Below are 25,255 nucleotides of genomic sequence, written 5' to 3'. Positions count from 1 at the left end.
CATACAAATAATTGTACGACCCACTTATATATTTGGACAGTGCTACAGCTGCCGTTGGAGCTCTGGTATGTATTTTTATGTGTTTTTTAAGTTATTTTTTATATAAATTTTTTTAATACTTTTAAATATTTTAAAAAATAAAATAAATTAAAAACATCATTAAAAACACTTCTTTAATTAGAAAGTAAAAAAAAAAATCATTAAATTTTTTTTTTATTTTATTTCGTGATTAAGAAAATATTTTTTAATAATATTGTGATTTTTTTTATTTTTTCAAAATATTTAAAATTATTAAAAAAATCTATATAAAAAAAAAACTAAAAAAAAAATACATAAAAATACGTGCTAAGCTCCGGTAGGCCCTAGCAGCAGCTCTAGCATTATTCTATATATTTATGTCCCTCTCATTATTTTAATTAATTGTTAAAACAATATGCAACGTGTGTGGTTGTGAACCTATAAGGAGTGATATCTATTTATCTACTGTTGAAAGATTAATGTTATCCTTAAAATTTAGGAAAATGCTAGACCTCTCGCTGGGTTCTCCCGCTGGGGTCTAGCAATATATTTTAATGTGTTTTTTAAGTTATTTTTTTATATAATTTTTTTTCATAATTTTAAATATTTTTTATTTTATTTTATGATTAAAGAAGTATTTTTTAATGACTTTTTTTTCTTACTTTCTGATTAAGAAAGTGTTTTTTTAATGATGTTTTAAATTTATTTTATTTTTTAAAAATATTTAAAAATTTTAAAAAATTTATATAAAAAATTATTTTAAAAAAACACATATAAAATAATACTACACCCGCAGCGGAAGCTCCTAGTGGGAGCCCAACGGGGGCTGTAGCATAATCCTAAAATTTAAGATAAAAAGTAGCATTTCTCTAATTGTTGAAATTTGAGAAAATATTGAAAGAAAAAGAAATTAGCATTCCTTACCTTCCGAAAATTAGATCTAATTTAAGAGTTCATAGATTTGGTTGATTCTTTTTTATATATATACACACACATATATACTAGGAAACGGTCTCGGGTGTGTTAGTCTTAAGGTGCACCTGATATAATGATTTAAATAAAAAAAAATGAAAAAGTCAGTAGCTTATTTATCTGGAAAAAGAAAATACAAAGTTAAAAAAAGATAAAAAATAAAAACTAACAAAAATCTAAACTTCAGTAAAGTATGAGTATTGGTCTGCATCTATATTAGATTATTTATTTACTCTATATAATAATAAAATATTATTAATTTTTTATTTAAAAATATTGAAACAAAAAGAAAGGAAAATAGTACACTGTTAGAACAAAAAGGACATGAAAAAAAGACGTCAATTCATGTGCACCGCGGAGCTATTAAGGGTCTTTTAAAAAAATATGATCCTTTATTAAATTATACAAGGGAGCTATAAGTCAAATGATCAAGGGTCTTAAAGACCTTTTGGTAAAACATGATCATTCATTAAATTCTACAATAGAATTACACGTCAAATAGTCAAGAATTTTAAAGACCTTTCGGTCGAGACATTGAAACGAAATATTTCGATACCAGTATCGTTTGGGATATCATTTCAAAATATTCTATATATGAATAAATTATATATATAAATATATATATATATAAATTATATTCTAAAATAATAGTTTATAAATGAATAAATTATATATAAATATATATATGTATAAAAATCATAAATAGTCTGGTCTGAATTGAAGGGGTCTAAAAATAAGCCTGCAATTTGGCAAAAAAAATATGTAAAGGCCGAAATATGTATATCGGTCGGTACAAGTCGATATGGCTGAAATTTTGACCGATACGAAATAATATACCTGTCTATACTAGCTACCCAGCCAGTACAACATATTTCGACCGTACCGATAGGTACGAAATAGATTTCAAAACACTAATGTAAATAGTATTTTAAAAACTTTTAATTTTTAAGGTGGTTGGGGGCCGGTGTGGGAACCACGTCTTGATAGTTCTCGTTTGTAAAATTACAAAACCATTAAAAAAAAAAAGAATTTTACCTGATGAGCATTAGCATTGGATTGACCATCTTATTTCTTAAATTTTAATTAATATGTAACTTTTTTACTTTAAGATAATCATTCAAAACTTAAAGTCTACATTAAATTAGTCATCACAGTCTCTATATTAATAAATTATTATTATTTTTTATTATTTATATTTTTTTAATTAATTTTTATTTTATTTTCATAATTTTCAATATCCTTCAACAATCATATTCATTTTTATTTTCTCAATCCAACAATCTATAATATAATAATATTATATATATATATATATAGATAGTAAAATTTCATATCTATAATATAATAATCTCAAAAAATATTTTTAGACTTGCTATAATTATTTTTATATTTAAAAAGAAAAATAAATTTACTGTAACTTATATTTTGGATTAAAACAATTTAGTTAATTCAATGTGGTACAGATAATATTTATTAAATTTGAAGATGAAATAATATTTATCTAATCCAATACCAATGCTATAAGTGATTAAAAAATGGAGAGAGATTATAATAGATCCATTAGATTCATAAATTCGGATTTTCGTGCGACACGTCGGAGTCTATCAATGTCCAAATCAGGAGGCATTAGCTTTATCATCAGTCCAAATAAGCCAACGTAATGGGCCGCCCAGCCCAATAAGACAACACAATGGGCCATCTTTCAATTGAACGATTTCTATATACAAAACTCGAATTTATAACTGGGTTCCTGCATTTTTTAATTATTTTTTGATAAAAAAAAAAAGGCCACATCTATTAAGAGAAGAATAATGTTAGATACAAACCTCAAATAGACAAGGTTCATACAAGTTTTTTATAAAACAATAGATCCCACTAATAAATAATAATTTTTTTTACACTTTTTTAAAGTAGGGTTCACTTTTTTACAAAGGCTTGTATGGAGTTTGTCTATTTGAAACTTGTACAAATCATTTCTCTTAAGAGAAACGTTAAGGCCTCGTTTGGCACAAGTTTCAATCTCAATTATTTCTAATTATAATTTCATTTATATGTACAAAGAAATATTACAGCCTATAGTTGATGGACTTGTTTTATAGACATTTCTATTAATAACCAAATAAAACAAAAAATGAAACAAAGATACGATGCCTCACAATTGAAAAAAATATATATTACAACCTTTTGTTTCTTTTTTTCTTTTTTTCCCATCTTCTTTATTTGGTAAATAACTTTCCAATTTTCGCTCGTTCTTTCCCACATGGAAGGCCGGTTTAGGTGCCTCTGCTTCCGTTATTCTGTTTCTTCTCATTTGGCTTTGGAAAATTCTTACCTCCCGACTCCCTCCTAATTTTCCTTCTCCCTGAACTTTTCCAAAGCAAAATCATTGTGATAACAAAGCAGTTCACCATCTTAATTTTTTTGGGGTTAGTTTTTTACTCTCATTGTATTTTCTTGGAACACGTTTGCTTCTCGAGTAAAACACAGGCTGAAAAGAAGCCACATTTGCAATTTTCATTTCCATAATTCCAGCCATTTCGTTTAGAGACACAAGCGGATCGATTTTGATTATCGATTTTGGCATTTGATGTTAATGCATGCGTGGTTTTGGAACTAATCGTGTTATTGTCTGTCTGGTTGGCAGGTTTTGGGGAGCTGTAAGGAGTAGAACAAATGGCGTACAAGGTGGACCATGAATATGATTATCTCTTCAAGATCGTATTGATCGGGGACTCTGGCGTTGGGAAATCGAACATTCTATCCAGGTTTACGCGGAACGAGTTCTGCCTTGAGTCCAAGTCCACCATTGGTGTTGAATTTGCGACCAGGACATTACAGGTCGCTTTTAATTTCATACCTTCAAAGGATGTAATTTTTAATTTATTTGCTTATTATTTACCATTCCTTGGGGTGGGCTCTGATCATGCTACGTATATTACTGTATTCTTGTTGATTTGATCAGTTCCCCCTGTTGTGGATTCAGAAAATCTTACCTTTTGGGGGATGGATTTATATTATAATATTCATATATTTTTTGAATATTATATATTTTGATTCGTAAAACTAAAAATGTATTACGAATATTTCAAGGTATAAAAACATTCTCAAATTTGGGGATATATGACGCATGTATATGGCAGTGGAAGACCACAGATTACAGATGACAGAGTGTGGAGGTAGAGAAAGGAGAAAAGAAAATGAAATTAAGGAAAAATATTGAAGGAAAGTCAAGGATAAAAGCCACTTTTAGGAAACACAAAGTAAATGAGAATTCAAAGAAAAGAGAGTTTAAAGGGATTGAAGTGAGAATGTAGAAAAGTGATATAATTTGTGAGTTTTGTTTGGAAGAAAATAATATTTTTGGCTTCTAAAAAACTTGTAGGGTCAAAATTTTATGTTTTAAATAAGAATTTAATTATTTTAGAAGATTTGGGGCTACAAAATGAATTTTGACAGAAATTTAATATATAGATTTAAAAAAGAAGTTTAAAAAATATAGTTAATAGTTGTTTTAAGAGAGGTAAAGGGGTCATTTAGATTTCTGGTAGACTAAAAGAATTCTATTTATTTCTTACCATTGAACTATGCCTAGCTGCATCCTTCTCCCTTTACAGGAGTCCTATGGAATAATGGAGCTTAGACTACAAGGAAATAGAGTAATCTGCTTTGTACTACTTGAAGTTTTCAATCCATCTTTTTGCTGCAAATATTAATGCTACGTACAAGTCCTGTGCGTGCAAGCCCGGAGCTTATACAATTCATTATACTTTTGCTGCATAGATGTATGTGTCATGCATTAGCAGCACTTCCAATTGATAATGATGATCATGTTGTTGCAGGTAGAGGGGAAAACAGTTAAGGCACAAATATGGGACACGGCTGGTCAAGAGAGGTACCGAGCCATCACCAGTGCTTACTACAGAGGTGCTGTAGGTGCGCTTTTGGTCTACGACATTACCAAGAGGCAAACCTTCGACAATGTCCATCGGTGGCTTCGTGAGCTCAGGGACCATGCTGACTCCAACATTGTCATCGTGATGACCGGGAACAAGGCTGATCTCAATCATCTCAGAGCTGTCTCAGCAGAAGATGCTCAATTCTTGGCTGAGAAGGAAGGCCTCTCTTTCCTTGAGACTTCAGCTTTGGAGGCCTTCAATGTCGAGAAGGCATTCCAGACCATTTTGTTGGATATTTACCATATAATAAGCAAGAAAGCTCTGGCAGCGCAGGAGGCAGCTTCCTCCTCTGGAATTCCTCATGGCACTACCATTAATGTCTCGAATCCGTCCGGTCATAGAATCAAAGGAGTTTGTTGCACTAGTAATTAACTTGGTATTTCTCCATAGATAGGGGAAGGATGAGAAGCAGGTATGCATGCATTAATTGACAATTTTGTTCTTTCTTTCGTGACTGACATGGGGGATACTTAATTTCTACCTTCTGTCGTGTACATTTTCTCTAATAGGTCATTTGAGAACCAGGTTTCTCGTTTATAAGAACCATGGACGTTGAGAGTGAAAATGATTGTCACCATTTTTGTTGTTTGATTTGACACTTATTTGTACGGATACCCAAAAAGTTGGCGTCATTTACTGGGAAATGTAAGCGATAAGAACTATAATTACTTGGTGGGAATTACCCTGCTAGCCATATATACCAGTAAATATTCCAGAAAGTTTCTAGAGCAATGTAGCTTAACTTCGAAGGCATGAATGATGCAGATGGTAGCTAAGCAATAAAACACTGACTGATTTACTTTTGCACCTTTAGTAAAAAGTTCATATTATTAGACTGTAAGAGGCATTTTCGACATACGTCCTCCCAATGAAAATTGAAGGGGCATGTCGTCCAAGCTTCTATTATGAGCTGAATTCTTTCAAGGAGCATATTGGTATCTTTAAGATAAAGCCACTAAAAACATCTCTTCCGATTAAAATGGGAAGTTCCCAGTGTAATGAATGTGGTCCAGGGTGGAGCGTAAACCATATTTATTGACAGCTGCATTGGCAGCCCTAAATCCTCCTCCATATGCTGGGGAAGCGTCATTTGCGATTTGGTGCATGAAAAACTCACCCAGTTTATTTTCGACATCAGACTTTCCACCTTTTTTTGAGGATGATGATGAGGACGAAGCTGCTGATGTAGATGGCATGCTTCCGAATCTTGTCGTCACTTCTGACTCGAGCCACATGTATGAAAGCACCTGACAGATACCTTCCTCTACCACTGGGTTAAGATTCCGGAAGCCTGCATAATTCAAAGTTAATGAAGATGACATGATGTGTATCCAGAAAATGATCAAAAGAGATTCAGAAGGGCATCTACCTTTAAGGCGCAACCAGCCATGCATCAACTCATGGGCAAGAATAGCACCTGTGAGTAATCTGTATCCGGCAAAGATATCACACATTAAGATATGAAAATATCTTATATTCCAGAAGTGGATCTAGACTAGTTATTGTAAACATTTATCTTGATATACATAATTTGTCCAATTTCTCACGGTTCTAGCATAGACGGTTCCTAACATATCAGAGTTGTCCGAGGCCCTTGTGTTGTGCAATCGAACAGTTGTGGTTGTTTCGATACTGTTTAGACCCTTTACATGTGAAAGGGATTATTGGTGTTTAGGCTATTTGGACAGTCATTAATTCAAAAGATACATGTCCATATCAACAAAGAAAAGATTCTAATTACACTCCGGTGCCTGCACTACGAGAATAGCAATACAATGAATGGCTAGAATAGGGAGAGTATCACTAAAAGCAACCTGTATGGAAGGGGGTGAACTACGAAATCTCTAAACAAGGCGGTTGCGTTTGGATGTTGAAGTGAGTTGAGTTGAGTTGAATTGAGACGATAAAATATTATTAGAATATTATTTTTTAATATTATTATTATTTTAAAATTTGAAAAAGTTGAATTGTTTATTATATTTTTATGTTGAAATTTGAAAAAATTGTAATAATTAGTTGAGATGAGTTGAGATGAGTTGATGTTCCAAATGCCTAAAGGAACTTCGTTGTTTTCTTATTTTTCTAACAAAGATTTATCATCCTATGGATACTGAAAGAAAATTAAAAGCACACTGTTTGGAGTGTTTGGAAAATTCACAAACCCATTTCACCGGGTAAAAAATGGGTCTCACCTTGGAAGACCATAGAGAACAAGAATCGCCGTAACTTCACATTTTCGAGTCAGCTTTTGGGGTAGGGTTCTCATTCCTACCAGTCGATAGCCACCAATTCTCGGCCTTCTATATATCTGAGTAACATTAATAAAAAATCACAGGGAAAGCACCCAAGAGGCAATAAATATCATTAATCGTTAAATTCTTTCAAAATCAAAAAGCAAAACCAAATTCTACTAATTTCTGATTACATACACTGGTGACTGTCTGCTCTTCAGAAAGACATAAACCCCTCGTCTCTGGCATGTGATGAACGCCCTGGATGGAACCACTTCAGAATCAGAAAAATTCTACGAAATGGTAAATAAAATGCAAATGGCAACACTTATTACATTCTTCTCCCCCACAATGGCTTCATTAAGTGCTTGTCTTTCAACCAGAAGCATTGGGATTTGCTGATCTAGTTTCATGTTTATTCCTTCATAATAATCTCGTATGGCGTGGTAAAGGGGTTGACAATCACCGGTATCCATGACAGCAGATTCCATGCACTCTAAGCATAATCGCCTACCATCTCCTAGAGAATAGTACCTCGCGTTCCAAGACTTCAAGAGGGAGGAAAAGAGAGCGTAAAAAGATAAGCAGGTCAATTTGAATTGAGAGAAGAAAATATATTCACTGTCTCGATCGAATGATTACCTCTAGACGTTCACAACTACAGCAACGAGCTGTGTTATCATAGTCATGCGATGGACAATATTTTTGAGACCAAAATGGATGGCACATATACTCGATCAAACCGGCAGCATTTGTTGGGATCTGGATTTTTTTGTATATTAAAAGTAAGAATGTAGATAACACTCGTGATGGCAATCAAAGCAATCAAAGTGACAGGTTTGGGGGATGAGATGAGACACAAAATTCTCATCTCATCTCATCATTATACCTTTTTCAAATCTCCATATAAAATATAATAAACAATTCAACTTTTTCAAATCTCAATTCACCTTTTTCAAATTCTAATACAATAATAATATTAAAACATAATATTTTAAACTCTCAAACAAAACACAAAATTCTCATCTCACCTCCCAAACCTGCCCTCAAATGTAAATAATCTCAGCTATAAAAGAGATTAACTAGCACTCTTGATCCTTTAAGATTATAAAAACTTTTTTATGTAGTAACCCAGGCTTAGAGGATAGGCCTGAAAATATACTTTAATTGAATAAGCATACTAGTAGGACACGTATTTTTTATTAATTGAAAACCAGCAGTATGGCCTCGGAAAAATCAACAAGCAGTATAGATCAAATGAGGTACTTCTCTTACAAATTGGTGGCAAACTTCACATTTCGGATGCTTCAGCTCTTTATAACAAGATTTGTGATGAGGGTTCCTCCCTGACAAAGAAAACTTGGATCGACAGAAAAATCGTAAGAGCAGGTGAAGGAGAAGTTTCATCATCATTACTTGAATGGTTATTCCACCTATTACTTCGAAAAATCTCAGAAATTGACTCGTAGAGGGGGGAGCAAATCATAGGAAAAAGAGCGTTGTAATACCCTGACAAGCCAAGAACTGATTACCTCATACTCAGTAATTGGGTAACCACAGGCATGACAGCAGAAGCACTCCGGATGGAAAAATGTTCCCATGCAACCCAAATAAACGCCATAGCCTATGTTACGTTTGCATCCACCGCATATCCTGCAAGTTATACATAAAAAGGAACGTGATCTATCAAATTCAAGATTGAAAAGGTCATGACTCTCAGACAAGCAATCAACTTTTTTTTTTTATCATTATTAAAGTGGTTATGCTGATCTTTGACAGCCCTGTAGAAACTACAAAAATCAATACGAATTCGACCACAACCCGTATGCCTAGAAAATCCTCAATTAGAAAAAAAAAATTAAAAAAAAAAAGAAGAAGAAAGAAAAGACAAAGCAAAACTTTTGGCAAACTGTAATGACTTCATCACCCAAGCAACAAAAGTAAGTTATCTTCTAGGAGAATCCGTGGAAAACAATAAAAAGAACAACCCAATGAAATTCAGATATGTGCCAGAATGTGTGTCAAACTGCAAGCAGTGCGGTTTGGCCGTACAGATTATGTTTGTGTGTGCTAATTCTCATAACTTATGTTCGTAAAAAGAAAGAATTTATTCAATTCCAAACTGAAGTATATGTTTATCATATTTCACTCTTTTGAAGCTAACGCTACCATGTAAATGAAAAGGTCTTTATCAGGATCAATTGGTTGGGCACTGCCAAGTTATTAGTGACTCGGACCGACCAAGCAGTTACGATATATATATATTTTTTTTTATAGACTGGGAAGAATCAGAGGACTTTTCATGCGAGAAGACTGTTGATTTCTAAAATCAGGTGGTATAAAAAGTGTCTCATCTCTCATCTTTGGAAACAGCCACCGGTTACCAACTTGATCTTACCAGAAAAATCTGGCATTTGACATGCTGATGAGTGATGGCGCAAATAATTACAACTATGACTAAGAAATCTTACCTAGATTCACTCGCATAATATGGGACAGGGGGATGAGCAGGATATGGAGGTGAATGCAAGCCATCCTGAAGTGCCCTTGCAAGCTGTTCGTCATTGTCTGCCCGTCGTCTATATCCTGGGGAAAAATGAAAAAAAAAGTACAAGTTAGGCCGTGACCTTTTTTATGTATGCGCGTGGGTGTAGCAGAGGCGCAACATTTATTTATTTTAGGTCTTAAACAATGTTAACCAGAACCTACCATTGGGTCTCCTAAATTCTTCAGCCCGGGAAAGTTCAATTGCACGGTCTAGTTCTTCTTTTTCTTTCTGAGCCCTATAGCGATCATCCTGAGTATACTAATAAATTAGTAAAGTCTTTCTTATATTAACCAAGCAGTGAACATGTAAACATTTCAACACCATCATGTAATGTGAATGAAATCGAGTTCCTGTTATAGATTAATTGAGCATCAAGCACAATTTCTATAATTTCTCCGTGTGGACTAGATCAAATCTAGAATCCCAAAAAAGAAAATTCTGCGCGTTGAGCTAGATAATGCTGCAAGAATGTAATATAAATAATTAAATTTATTTCTTTTATCACATTAAGTTTTTTGGACAATTGGTGATTTATATAGTATCAGATTCTGGTTCTATATTTTACCCAATTCAATTATATATTCCATGTATTGTATCTACTACATCGAGGGGAAGTCTACCTACAACCGAGGGGTGTATTAAGAAGACATACAAATAATGCAATCGTACTAATAACAATTGAGAAGTAACTTTACAAACTTTTGCTGCAATCGTAACTAATAACCATTATCGGCGGGGTAGAGAAGTGTTTACCAATGATGTAGCGGGTGCAGGCCAAATCATGTTTTCCTCACCAAGGAGCTGGGGATGATGGGTACTACCTCCAGCATCTCCCCGACTGGACCCACTCTTGAAAAGCTTACTCAGCCAATTCATAAAGCGAGGCTTTCTCTCCCCGTTCGAAGAAGCAAACTCCCCCGTTTTGCACAAATTATTTCAAACCATCCCCCGACATCCAACCAAAAGCAAATGTCCAGTAATATAAAGAACCAAAAAGCCAGTTACTGCCTACTAAACAAAAAATAATGGAAGTGATTGTAGTCCAATTAAGGAATTCAACTAGTATATTCCATATCGAGACATACGAGCAGACAGATATACATATAATAGAACGCGTTCGAAATGATCCGTTGCCGGTATTGGTAGCAACTAGCAAGTGCGAGAAGCTATATATATAATTGGGTAGTGCCAAGTACCGTAAATACAAGGCTGAGATAGTTGGTTGACGGTAGAGGGAGCCATGAGGATCGAGAGCTATGTATAGATTTCGCCGGAAGATCGACGAGGCCAAAAGGAACCGTAAAAATAAATATATGAAAAGGACAAATAGAAAAAGAGACGGGCGGGGGAGGAAGTGACGGCTTGGAGAGGAAGGAGGGAGGGACAAGGCAATAGACATTGTGCGTTAATAATGGGTGTTGCCAGTTGAAAAAGAGAGGGGGGTCGAAGCTTAGAGAATCTCTGAGAGGGAAAGATGCCTGGCTTGGAAAACAGTGAAGGAGAAAGTGAAGAGAGATCGCTGAAAGTTGAATTCGGTAAGGAATCTGCTGAGGCGGAGAACCAAAAAGTAACGGTGGAGGGCTCGTGAGAATCCAGCTTACAGGGCTTTCACTTTCAGAGACAGACCGGCAAGAAAGAGGGATCGATGCGGTATGGAATAGAACAGTGCAAGCATTAGAATCTGGAATTTCCTTTCGCTGCGATTTGAATTTTGGAATGTTGCCGGGAATAAAAAGAGTTTCAAACAAGTGCCCTAGATGTTAAGCTCTAATTACACATTTGCCATCAGTTTTCAATTTATTTAGGAAAAAAATTGATACAATTATAATTATAAAAGTTTTTCTTATCAATCATTATTCACCATCTCACACCTCACATTTTATGAAAAACATTTTTATATTTTATAAAACAAATCTTCACACTCTATAAAAAAAATATATGGTATCTACAGTGATTGATTTGTAAAATTACTCTATAATTATTTCTAGAACTCTTTTTATAATTTTAATTTGTATATAAGTTAATTATATAAAACATGAAAGTAAATAACAATTCTGATTATTTTAATGAAATAATACTATCATATTAATTTATCATAAAATAGTTATAGAAATATCATTATTTAAGAGAAAATGAATAATTATTTGATATTCTCGCAAGTTCCAATTATAGGTTAGGATAAAGCTTCGTTTGGTAACTAAAATCATTTTAACTCATATTAACTCATCATTATAATTTTTTCAAATTTTAACATAAAATATAATAAATAATTTAATTTTTTCAAATTCTAAAATAATAATAATATTAAAAAATAATATTCTAATAATATTTTATCAACTCAACTCAATTTAACTCAACTCAATTTAACATCTAAACATAATCTAAAAAGTTATGGATTAGACAGGGCATGTCTTATAGAGAATAGAGGAGGAGGAAAATATAAATAGACCAAAAATGGTAGGCAGACTATAAATTGCGATTAGTCGTGGTCCATAAGGCGTAAAGCATTCCACCTGCTCCCCCTTGTTTCAAATAATGCCTTCTGTTCTCTTTTATTTTGTTTTCTACGATTCCTTTTTACCTTTAAGGACGATAAAATAATGATGCTTTTCATCCTCTTCACTTGCAGTTGCTGATTGAAATAAAATAACACTGTCGATATCTTCTTTTCTAGATTTCCACTTCCCAATGACATTCTTTGGAAAAAAAAAATCCCACCTTCATGCACAGTTCACAGACAGGAATCCACTTTTAGAACTCCATCACTGTACTTTGGAGAAATTTTCCTTCTGCCCACCACCCGCCAAATGCCATGTTTTTTTCATCATCAAACAACAAAGCAAACAGAAAACTCCTAAAATTGCAAAAAGAAAATAAATGAGGGGGGGAAAAAATAACGTTGTCTACTTTTTGAGGTTCACAGGAAGTCCGCCTGCATGGTGTATAGCCATAAGCTGTTTCGTAACATTGTTCTTGCTAGCATATTTGTTCAGACTTTTAGTACTTTCAAAGTTTCTAACTTAGATTCTTCCTTGCGTATGTCTGAAACTCCAACTCCACCTACAAGATTGTCATGCCACTGTTTGTGCTAGCCTGCTCAACTTTATACAAAATATAAGTGAATTTGCCGGCCATGAAAACTTGCAGTTTTGAGGTGGAGTCTAGCAATTGATAGAAAACAAAACAGAGATGCTGATTATTATCATGTAATAATCAAAAAAAAAAAAAAACAATAAAGGGCTTTGCAACAATGTTACGACCACCTTTTTAGGCTGTTCCATCTTTAATCACGTAAACCTGCCTCTGCCGCGCGTTTTGATTGTCATGTTTTGTGACAATATTCATCTGCAAAAGTATGTAAATTATACCATTTTTTCTTGGCTTATGATACTCAAAAAAGGTTCTTACATAATAAATTCGTCTGCAAAAGAATGCAATAGGCAATTCTTAAATGTGAAAAATTACGCCCAACTGATCTGGTACAACAATATTACAGCTTTAAAGCAGCCTGAATATTTTAATGCATCAGCCTTTGTTTTGAAAGTGCCTCGCCACAAGGTTAAGATATCGAAGTACAGCCAAGCGTTTGAGTTTTGATTCGAATACGATGGAGAATACTGGTATGAATGCTGAAAGGAAAGTGACTGTTTGGGTTTTTTTGGTAAAAGAATCGTATTCTTTTCGGTGACTGCATAAAAGCATTTCCATCGGATTTCCTGTAATTTTTTTTAAATTTTAGTTAAAAATCACAATTTTTATAATTTTCTTCTAAATTTTATTTATTTTTAAAAAATCTAATACATCTCGTTCCTTATCATTTATCTATTTTATTAAAATAATATTTTTTATTATTTCTTTATTATTATTTTTACTATGTTATTTCTACATCTCTAACTACTCTCTATAAAATATAAAAAGTGATTCAAGAGATGAATAGTAATTCTTCAAATATATGAAATTACTGTTCACATCCTAAACCTTTTCCTTAAAATGGGAAACCGAATGGAGCATGTATTTGGAAAAAACTCCAAATATAAAACTTATAATTTAGGAAAAATGATGTTTTAGGCAAACGAATAGAAATGCTATGAGCATTAGTAGTGGTTTAGCTATTTTTTAGTCAAAATCATTAGAATTAAAATAAATAAAAAGTTCAAAATAATTTGACTAAAAAATTTATTTTTTTCAAATTTAGTTACCTACTTTTCACCAACATCAAATAATAAACTCTTTAAATCTAATATTATTCTAATAAAATATTAATTTTAACCTTTTTATTTATTTTAAGTCTAATAATAATTGAAATATTTATTCGTTATTCAAAAAATATATATATTAATTTTCTAATTTTAATATTATTTGTGAAAGCTACCCGCCAAAAGATTAGCTGAAAAAAAGTCAATAGATTATGTGTAAACATCAAGCAAACATGATCACTGGAAGTCACGCAAACATCAAGCACACCAGCATTTTTTCTTGACTTTAGATTAAGCACAACAGCTACTTCGAATAATTATCATTACCATCGCTGGAAGTCAAAACCACATCATCTTCTTTTGCTCATTAGTAGTACTTGAACAGATAATATAATGTGAGAAGACCTGGCCGAAACCAGGAATTGTTGTGCCAAATTCATGTTTCAACGGCGTTTTTTTTTTTTTTTTTTTTTGGCCTTCTAGAGATTCTTGTGCCCAATTCATGTTTCTCCAAAACTGTCAGATCTTAGAATAATTCTTATGGAATCTTTAATATACTAAATTTGAAGTAATAATCTTATGGAAAGAATATTTTATAAATAAAAAATTATTTGACTAGCAATTTGGACTGGCTAGATTTGTTGAGTCAAAACATTAAAGTTAAAATTACAGTAGATATGTTGAGTTTGATGCTGATGTTTTTTAAGCAACCTAGCTAAATCTTGGTTAAATTTTGACTAAGCCTAACTCACTACTAAGAGTACTAGTAGTGGCCTAGCTAGCTAAAATTTGGCTAAATTTTGATTAGAAAATTCACTTTTATAAATTTAACTAGCTACTTTCCAATAACACCAAGTAACAAATTCTCTAAATTTATTATTATTCTACTAGAGCTTTGTTATTCATAAGTCCCACACACCACAATTTTTTTTATTTATTTTTTATTTTTTTTGGTTTTATTCTTCTTAAAATAATTGAATTTTTCTATTTATCATTCATATACATACGACACATTTGGTGAGAAAAAAAATTTAAAAAAATAACAAAAATAATAATGTATGGTGTATGACGTTTATAAATAAAAAAATTTTTTTTTTTTAAAGTAAACTAGCTAAAATTTAGCCAAATTTTGGCTATGTCTAGTTAACTACTAGTGCTCCAATGCTCTAAAACAAGAAAAAGAAACTAGAGCACTCGGCCAGATGGTGATCAGATCATTCTTGGGCAAATCCATACGAGTCATATGATGTGGGTGCACACAGTACCCTTTTTATGACTACGAACTCTTTGAAAATAAATGAGTTGAGATTAAAATTAAATAAAATATTATTAAAATATATTTTTTAAAATTATTTTTATTTTAAAATTTAAAAAAATTAAATTATTTTTTTTATTTTATATAAAAATTTAAAAAAATTATAATAATTAAATGAGATAAATTCAAAAGTATTATAAATACAAACGAGATCTATATCTCCTATTTAATTTAGGTTGTCATTTGGATAATCATGCACCCCAAAGAAAAATAAAAAAAAAAAACAAAACAAAAAATTAAATGAGAATCTATCTTACATATGTATGGAGAAAGATATGGATGTTTTTGTTTCCATCATAATGATATGGGTCATGTAAACCATACCTATTGACAGCTAACGACCTTGTAAGTTGCAACTCTCTGCTGGCAAAGAAAGTGTCAGCGACAACTCGATATTCTCGGCTATAGGTTTCCAATTCGTTTTTTCCTTTTTATTATCATCTTTTACGAGTGGTAGACGGGGGAGAAAGTGGTTGGACTTATGTACCTGAGCTATTCATCTAGAGTGTAAATCGGTACTATGGGGGAGTGATTGATTTAAATTTTTGGTCCATTATTTTCCGAGTCAGTAACTATAGGTCATGTCCGGTCGGTCGGTCGGTCGTTCAGTCCGATTTAATTATTTAATTATTATTTTTTTTTTTTACAAATAAATTCATAAAAAAGTATTTAAATTATTAAAATTAAAATTAAATGAATTATTAATGTGTATTATATAACTAACTCATTAAAAAAATATATTTAACTATAATTATATTTATGATATTGATAGTTACTACTTACAAACTTAGACTTTATTATTTAGTATACATAATTATTAATAATACCATATATTTTATATATTGTTAATAAATATCAAATAATTTTATTATACATAGATTATTCATACTTGCTTGTAATTTGGGTAATTAATTTTTTTTACCTAATTACTTTAATTCAGTGTAAATAGTAAGATATGTATGAATACATGATGTATTAACTATTTACATATAATGACATAAATTATCACGTGATTTATTATTAATTGATAATATATATTATTTTATATTTTATATGGTCAGTAATAATAAATTAGATAAAAATTACATCATTAACTTATATCATTTATATATAAAAATAATATATTAAATTATTTAAAATATATATATAGGGGTTTGATCCGATCTTATCCAAAATTTATAGACCCTGAGATTGGATCGAATTTCCTCGGTCCACAATTTTTGGACCAAGACTGACTGGTACAGTATTCCGTCAAGTTCGGTCAATTTTTCCAGTCTGGACCAAATTCTATACACCCCTAATTCATACTATGGTGGATCTTCTTTTTTTCATAAAACAGAAGCAAATTACAGCATCTAGTGAAATAGTTAAATTATTATAGACAATAAATGGGTCTTTCCCACTATGAACGTCTAAAAGGTAAAGATGAATAGAAATAAAGGAAATGCTTCCATATAGATAATTGGAAGCTGCTCAATGATCAATAGAATGCACGTATCGATTATGATCTCGATGTATTTTTCTAGTATTCCAACTCTCAAAACATTGCAATAGGATTCTTGTATTTGTCAATTGGTTCTACGATCCAATCTGAGATTTTTCCTAGTGCCTCAAACGCTTGAATTGCCACTTGAGAGTCTCTTCGAATTGTGATTTTTCTAATATGCCGATCCTTTGCTTCTTTAATACCTGTGTACCTGTGGTCTCACCTTGATTTGAGTTTAGACTTTTAAAGATGCTCATCATAACAAAAATTAGAGATCCATCATCTGACCTATATACTGCTGTAATTGTGTTGTCTGGGCTTCTCACAGCTACATTAAAAGTTAGTAAGAAATTATCTTATAGTATAACCTTCCAATTCAAAGGGTTAGTCAGCTGTTTATTATCCCAAGCATTGCAATATTCTTTGAAATTCTTAAGGACTTCATCTACAAAATTTTCATAAACCATATACCATCCATGGCGATGATGGCAAACAATTAGAATTGGTGCTTTTCAAGTGAAGGGATATTAAGGGATTTTGAAGGGGATATTATGCACTTTATCCCGTTGTTGATCCCTGAGACTGCAAAATAGGAGCTGTTAAGGGGCTAAGAAGATTGTCTCCAAAGAATTATAGTGAAAGGGCATTTTAGAAACAAGTGGGTAGGAGTTTCTTCATAAAAATTGCAGATAGGAAAAATTATTCCATTCGGTACCTTATTATTTGTGATAACTTACTCTCCAAACATCCTTTCTAAGTTTCTGTTACGGGTTATCAATAAGTAGCTTCCATTCAATTAAATAAATAAAAAGATTGAAAAAAATGGTGACCTATCACCGTTCTTATAGTCATGACAAGTCATAGCTATTAAGATATTTCATAAAAATAAATTTATAAACTGACATGGTTTCATATAATATATTTGATATATTTTATAATAAAAATAATTTTACAATCTAACATATCACATAAAATTATTTTAATTTGTGAGTTTACTTTTATGAAATTTATTCGTAATTAAAGCATTTCTCAATAGTCATTTTACCATCAAATTTAACTTCCTCTTTTTAGAATACTGCTACGGTCTCGAATTCGGGACCCAAAAAGTGTCCCGAATAGTGTATTTTTTTTTCTTCTTTTTTTCTTTCATGTATTTTTTTAATCATCATAAACATTTTTAAAAAAAATAAAAAATTCACAACATCATTAAAAAATATTTTTTTAATCATTCGGTAAAAAAAAATAAAAAAATATCATTCAGGATATTTATTGGGTCCCGAATTCGGGACCCAAAGCATTTCTCTTCTTTTTAATGGGTGAATTTTCATAAGTTTTAGTTTGAAAAAGCACTTGAGAATGAAAAGAGCTTTTTGAAACTTTTTTTTTTGTTGGTTGTCGAAAGAAAAATTCATTAACCACGTATAAGAAGGAAGAGAAATTATATTTGTAATCTTGAGTGAGGGACTATGTATATAATCTCATTGATGAATTAAGGTAAAAGGAAAAAAACATCATTTTTAAAAGAATATTATTTTAATTTTAATTTTTTTTTAAACTTAACTATATGGGTTTGCATTAACAATCTCTATTTAGGGACTGTAAGTAGACCAACTCAAGAAGGAATAGAGCACACCCAAGATTAATCAAGATCACCACGCGTTGACGGACACATACTTTGAAATGTATTTCAAATGTGACTTTAGGATTTATTAATAATTCTAACAATGAGCTTTATTTATAAGAAGAAACATAATTAAAAAAAAAATTATGTTGACTACCAAATGGGTCTGTTTTTGGACTAGATCGGCCACCTATCAGCACAACTTCATAAATGGGTGCATATACCGATAAAGTTTTGCTACAGGCAACCGGGGGTGGGAAATCCTTGGGAAATCAGCTGTCACGTAATGCCATGTCAAAAAAGAAAAAAAAAACCGACTAAAACTTAAAAAAAAACAGAGGAAAATTTCGTAGAAACTGGAAGGCGTCTTTAGAGAAAGAAATTATTTGATTTAAGAAATGGACTCAAAGAGGCAAAACAGAGGACGCAAAGAGATTTGAGAGACTCCCAGAGTTATATTTTAGGCTTTGTGATTATGGCTCTGTACAAGGCAATCTCGGCGAGCAGTCTCGCTTTTCTACCACCCAGGAGAGAATCATTCATGTACAACGAAAGAGTATATTGTCCGAGAATATTGTCTTCTTTCCCAGAGTTGGCGGCTAGAACGAGTGAGCTTCATGGCCATGTTGTTGCAGCCACTGGTAACCCAAGCAATTTTACCAAGTCTTGTAACAATCAAGTTATTCAAGCGGTGTTACAAAGTGAAAGAGAGGTGGAAGTTTCTGGATCTATACTCAATGGAGGGTTCCATGGTAAATTCAATAATGCTATTTTGGCCAATAGTGGTGGCTTAGACACATCAGTCATTGTTCTATGGCTGAGGGAGAACTATGGCTGTGATGTTGTTTGCTTCACTGTTGATGTTGGTCAGGGTATAAAGGAATTGGAAGTCTTGGAAAAGAAGGCTAAAGCCAGCAGGGCTTGTCAGTTAGTGGTGAAGGACTTAAGGGAGGAATTTGTATGAGACTTCATATATCCTTGTTTGAGAGCTGGTGCAGTTTATGAAAGGAAATATTTGCTAGGAACCTCGATGGCTCACCTTGTTATTGCAAAGGCCATGGTAGATGTTGCAATGAAGTTGGAGCTGATGCTGTTTCTCATGGATGTGCAGGAAAAGGAAATGATCAGGTGCGCTTTGAGCTCACATTCTTTGCTTTGAATCCCAAGCTAAATGTTGTGGATCCCTAGAGGGAATGAGATATTACAGGGAGAAAAGATGCTATTGAATATGCTAAGAAGCATAAGTTTTCGTTTTCGTTTCAAGGCAGAGGATAGACGACTTTGATATTTCGCCGTCTGATTCCGAAGAAGCTCAAGTTCTGGTTATCGATGATAACCTCGTCAACAGGAAGGTCATCAAGCAGTTGCTCAAGGTTTCTTCTTTCAAAGGTTGGCCCGTTGATCCAAAATTCCAATTTTTTTTAATGTTCATTTCTTCGTTAAATTCTGAATAGGAAAACAATCAAATTTTGCAGTGACGACTGTGGATAGCAGAAGGAGAGCCTTGCAATTCTTGGGTCTGGATGAGGAAAAGAGTTCCTCAGTTGGTTTCAATGTAAGTTTGAACAGAATTGCATATAAATTAGATCGTTATAGATTCATTTCTGGTATGAGATTCAGCTGCTGTGCATTTGAAGTTCTGATTTTCAGTTGTTTGTCACTTTCAGTTGGAGGTGTTGAAGACGAATGGAGGGAGACGAGTTCAACCATTTTGGCACGTCTTCAAAGCGAAAATATTCATCATCTGTGTCTTCAAGATCGTTGTTGGGTCTCTCGCCTTCGTAGGTCTCGTATCTCTCGTATTCGTGGTCTTTGGAAGTCTTAAATTTTAGCTTTGCACTAGACCCTCTAGCAGAAGTGGGAAAAAATTAATAGAAAGAATGAACGAAATGAAAAAGTGGGAGGGAGGAAGAAGCGAAATGGAGGGAGAAAGAGGGAGAAAGAAATGAAAAATTTTATTAAATGGGGAGTCGGTTGCGCGCCGGTTGTATCAGGTGGTTGCAACAAGTATTTTTGATACCGATAATATTATTATGAGAATATCTTCTCACCGGTCATGCTAATAAAAGGCTCAAAAGAACCCTCGATAATAATTTACCGCGTAGCCCACCCATAGGTTAACAGTGGATGCGCAGCACACAATATAATGAACTCTCCTCACCCATCTCTTCTCTCCCATCTTAAAACAGAGCTCTCATCACCCAGATCTCCTATCTACTCACCAGAGCTCTTATCGCCCATCTCTTCTCTCCCATATGAAAGCCCCTCTAGTCTCACTCTCCTCGCCCAGATTATGAAAGGAAATATTTGCTAGGAACCCTTCCCATTGATGCCGCATTCTATGCTCATCGACATCGCATTCTTGATTATCTAGGTTCCAGTATTAATCTGCTTTTGGAATACAAAAGCCAGTTTAATACTTTTTCTCATTCTAACAATATACCTAAAAATTAGTTCACAACACTTCATAGGAAATGCTTTTGATACTTTTTGGAATGTAGTCTAATGTCTTCATCAAATCTAATGTAGTCTAATGTCTTTATCAAATCTTTGTAGAGAGATTTCTATAGGCTTTCATGTTGTTTCTTATAAAAAAAAAGGCATGATTGGGTTGAAAAAAAATCACAGACTCAATGTAGTTGCTGTCTAGAGATTGCTAGTGATCATTGGCATGGTAGTTGTTGTTTTAATTGTTTCTCAAGCTTTTGAACTACCCTATTGGAAAACAACTCATTTATCTCCTCCTAGTAAGGGTTCAACAGCTATGGTGCCTCGCAATGCCACACTTCCAAACAATCTTGAGAAATGCCACACTTCCAAACAATCTTGAGAAGTATTACCCTAAAGCAAACACAAATTTAACATTAAATGAAATTCAAAATCTAGATGGTATTTTTCCAATTGAGTCACAAGGTCTTTCTATGAAAGGCAATGAAAATTTTCTTACAGATTCAAAGACTTCATACATTGCTAAAAATGCATCTTCAGTGAGCAATGCCACACAAACCATGGAGGACGACAGTAGGTAGGACAATGGTGGCTGCGTCAAAATGAGTGGCGTCGGACTGGGTGGCGGCGGCAAATGGTGGTCGAAGCAACAAAGAGGCACAACGTCGAGTAGCACTAAGCAGAGGAAAGGGAAAACACTTTTTAGGGTTTTTAACTTTAGGTACAAATCTCATGTGGTCATCCTCATGGTTTTACTTTGTATAATGTCAAGATGTCAATTTTTGATTGGGTGTTGTTATAAGGTTGAAAACAGCCTTGCCACTCCAAAGTGAAACTATATTATTATATAAGTTTTGTTACTCATCATCCCCACACACTACATACCACACTTATCTACTCATCATCCATTTACCACATATTTAATAAGAGAAAAAAATTAAAAATTAAAAAATTATGTGTGCTGTGTGGATGATGAGTATAAGTTTTCTTATTATATTAACCCAAGCCTAATACGATACCAGAGTCTAATTCGATGGATAGTTTGTTTTTATGGTTCATAAGACATGGTGTTGTTTAATAAAGTGAAGAATTTTGTATGGTGAGCTTGTCAAGATAACTTGCCTACAAAGGTGAATTTATTGAAACTAGGTATTATTACTTCTGATTTATGTGCCTATCGTAAGTTGGATGCGTAAACTTATAGTCATGCTCTTTTTCAATGTTCATTTACTTATGTAGTTTGGCTTGCCCCATTTCCTAAGGTTGTGGATATGTTGAATGTTGTTTATGATTTCCAACATTTGGTATATGAATTGATATTGGCTGATTTGAATAGCATTCCACTTTTACTTACTATTGCTTGGGATCTGTAGAAATATAGAAACCATTATTTATTTCAACAACAAGACTGTGGAGTTGGGTTATGGACAAGGTAGTTATAACAACCCGATCCAAATATTATTAGGAATTGAACACGAAAAAAAAAATTATCTCTCGATTTTTTCATATTATTATACAATTCTCTTATTGTTATTATTAGTATTATCAATTTTGTCGGATTCTATAGTATTGACAAGTTGTTTATATTTTAAATACGGATATTTATTATAACTATTGTTTTAAGTATAATTGTTAAAATTTTAATTTTTTATTAATAAGAATCTTTCCTAATTACTCTTAAATATTTTGGAATCTTCCGTCATCCTTCACATCTTCACGCTCTCAAATGTTCAACATTAATTTGAACACTACGTTGTCAACGAAATGCAAGCGTCGACACGCCACTATTTTCTCTTGAGTAATTTCTTAGTTCAGAAGATTTCGTATATTATAACTGACTTGTGTCGTATCTCTTGATTTTTAATTAAGTAGAAACATTTATTTTTGGTAACCGACGGACACACGAATGAAAATCCTACACGACTTCTATGCCCACTGTCGTCACGTTCCCCGTAATAGAGGGTTGCCGCACTACCTTCTCACACACATCATCAACCTCTGACCTCTCCTCGCGATTCCTCCAACTGTGAGCCACTGCTGCAGTAACCCAGTGAAAAACCAAGATAGCATCTCAACCCAGCCAGCACTTACACTGACTGACGACAGAAACTCCATGTCACGTACGCTGCCCTATACTCATACGTGCCCATGGCCTTGCGTCACTCCAAATAGCGTTGGAACACCACCCACGCTCATTTGCGTTGCTCCTTGAGCCACCATCAACCCATGGCAGCAACCACCACTGCGTGTCTCTTCACTCGTATGCACTACCACAAAACCTCCATGAAGCAAGCACACACCACAACCTCTTTTGCCACCCAGCCATGCACGTAAATCTCCGCCGCTAGCAGCTTTGAAAACCAGCCCACGTGATATCGATGTAGCCTCTGTTTTTATACAACAAAAACAAAGCATCTCCATGCCACGAAAAGCTGCAACAGACGCCAGAGCGTGAGACCCCACAACCAAGAATCGTTAGAAGGTGCTGCCCATCTCCTCCGTAGGCCTTTCCATCCCTACCTGTCTGTAATACACCAGAACTTGCTCAAACCAAGAGCAATCAGTTGCCTTGACATCATCGGAAACCACCACAAGATGTTGGAGTTCTCGAGTTGCCATAGAAACCGCTGGTCGTTACCTCCCATCAACCTCACACAGCATCGTCAGCATCACTCGTCGCTAGAAATCGCAACCGTACCACGTCACCTGTTGCCCCACGTAAGACTACTCTTCTCCTCTTCAATGGTTAAACTTACGTGTAGCAAATTTCCTGTAGATTACATTATGTTTATGCCCCTAAGTTATATAAGACATGGCAAATTATTTTGTACTTAGTGATATTTTACGTTGGGCTTTGTTTATAATTATACCTTAGGCTTGATTTATTTTATTACATAAACCTTTATACTATTTTAACTTGGTTGGGCTTAATATTTTAAATCGAGCTTAGTTTTAATTGGATGAATATGTTAGCCCAAAAGCTTTATTTTTACATAAAATATTTAAGGATTTTAATTATATTATTAAATATTAACTTTTACAACTGAATTTAGTAGTAAATAATAAGTGTCTAATTTTATTTTTAGTACTTTAAGTTTGGTTAAATATATTTTATTAAACGAGTTTCCAATGTTATTTAAAAGATTTAAATAAAAATATTTATCCTACTAAATTGTAATATGTTATTAGTTTTAAATTATTGTTAGATTATAATAAAACTTTAACCAGGATTTGAATTTTAAATATGATTAAGTTTAATTAAAATAAATTTTATTGTTATTTTGTCAGATTTGATAAAATTATTATATTACAGTTATAACTAGAAAATAAAAAAATATGTTAAGAATATTTAATTGATATTAGTATTCATTAGATTTCTTGTAATATTGAATAATTATGTTAATTATAAGAACAGAGACTTCTTTTAAGGATTGAGATTTTTACGAGTTATTTTAATATAATTAAATATAATCCAAGTATTCTACTAAATTATAATTTGAAAGTGAAAATATGTATTAAATAATTTAAGATATAAGTATTCATTGATTTTATATTAAACAAAATATTTATTTGATTGTTTCCCACGGTGTGAATTTAATTAAGTGAGATATTATGACACATTTTTCTAGACAAATTTAGTGACGATTAATACTTTGTATAGGTGACGAGTTGTGAAATGAGTTTAGAAAGCAACACAACAAGGTAAGTAATTTAATCACAAGTTAGGATCATCACAGTTCAACTTATGTAAATTATTATTAGAGCCAGTTCTTTGATAGCCATTTTTTTTTTTATGTACAATTCATGTCATATGCAAGCATGTCACCAAGCACATGAGCACATGATCATGTCATTCATCATCATGTTCAGATTCAAAAATTTACAGTTACTTATATCAGTATGTATATCATGTATTTCACGTCGCATAAAACATTTAAGCTATATTAAGTTCAAGTGCAAGATAAGATCAAATCAGTTTAATCAGATGATCATTCAAATGCATGGTACCAATGCAATTTCAAGGTGGATGCAAGTCACGGACTCAGCGTGGTCCACTATAATATGTCAAAATACTTCAACGGCTCCCCTTATTACAAAGGAATGTGGGGCCGGTGCACAACCTTACATACAGAGTTAAGTGTGTTGGCCAGTCAGACCAGTCAGTTAATTCAGATAAATCAGTCATGCATGGTATAAGCATCAACATGAACAATCATGCCTTAAGCTCTCAACATGAAAACTTTTATGAAAACTTAACGTTTATTATGTTTAAGTTGTGATAGATTACTTATTGAGTCTTCGACTCATTTTAATTTATTTCATTTTTTTTAAACCACCCAGGTATTTATTGATGATCAATTCAAGCAGGTGGACCAGGTTTAGATGGAACAGTTTGATTTAGTTCCAGGCTTATTTATTTTATTATTTAGTTGATTTATTAATTATGAAATCTCTTGTCAAACT

The 25,255-nt window shown here is 32.9% G+C and overlaps 3 protein-coding genes across 5 annotated transcripts; 2 read left to right on the top strand and 1 right to left on the bottom strand.

The window, feature by feature from the left end:
• Nucleotides 1-3,232: 3,232 nt before the first annotated feature.
• LOC121246456 (ras-related protein Rab2BV-like) lies at nt 3,233-5,404 on the top strand. The gene is made up of 3 exons (XM_041144630.1): nt 3,233-3,416; nt 3,635-3,828; nt 4,830-5,404. The coding sequence occupies exons 2-3, from the start codon at nt 3,664-3,666 to the stop codon at nt 5,316-5,318; spliced, it is 654 nt and encodes a 217-aa protein (XP_041000564.1). The 5' UTR covers nt 3,233-3,416; nt 3,635-3,663; the 3' UTR covers nt 5,319-5,404.
• Nucleotides 5,405-5,592: 188 nt separating this feature from the next.
• LOC121246400 (protein DA1-related 2-like) lies at nt 5,593-11,360 on the bottom strand. Of its 3 annotated transcripts, none has more exons than XM_041144543.1 (12): nt 10,922-11,360; nt 10,479-10,642; nt 9,887-9,974; nt 9,649-9,763; nt 8,710-8,830; nt 8,453-8,536; nt 7,820-7,939; nt 7,513-7,725; nt 7,376-7,438; nt 7,139-7,254; nt 6,316-6,374; nt 5,593-6,237 (listed from the first exon to the last, which is right to left on the bottom strand). In XM_041144543.1, the coding sequence occupies exons 1-12, from the start codon at nt 10,965-10,967 to the stop codon at nt 5,921-5,923; spliced, it is 1,506 nt and encodes a 501-aa protein (XP_041000477.1). In that variant the 5' UTR covers nt 10,968-11,360; the 3' UTR covers nt 5,593-5,920. The 3 variants fall into 3 exon arrangements, with proteins under 3 accessions (XP_041000477.1, XP_041000478.1, XP_041000479.1); XM_041144544.1 differs by having other exon boundaries at nt 10,479-10,733; nt 10,922-11,359; XM_041144545.1 differs by having other exon boundaries at nt 10,811-10,939.
• Nucleotides 11,361-18,818: 7,458 nt separating this feature from the next.
• On the top strand, nt 18,819-19,578 carry LOC121247485 (argininosuccinate synthase, chloroplastic-like). Its single transcript, XM_041145822.1, has one exon. It carries the CDS (start codon nt 18,819-18,821, stop codon nt 19,305-19,307), a length of 489 nt encoding a protein of 162 aa, XP_041001756.1. The 3' UTR covers nt 19,308-19,578.
• Nucleotides 19,579-25,255: the final 5,677 nt, after the last annotated feature.

The sequence above is a fragment of the Juglans microcarpa x Juglans regia genome, chromosome 1S (genome assembly GCF_004785595.1).
Source record: "Juglans microcarpa x Juglans regia isolate MS1-56 chromosome 1S, Jm3101_v1.0, whole genome shotgun sequence".
Taxonomy (NCBI): Eukaryota; Viridiplantae; Streptophyta; class Magnoliopsida; order Fagales; family Juglandaceae; genus Juglans; species Juglans microcarpa x Juglans regia.
Note: the sequence above shows the minus strand (reverse complement) of the source record. Positions and strands in the feature narration are given on the sequence as shown.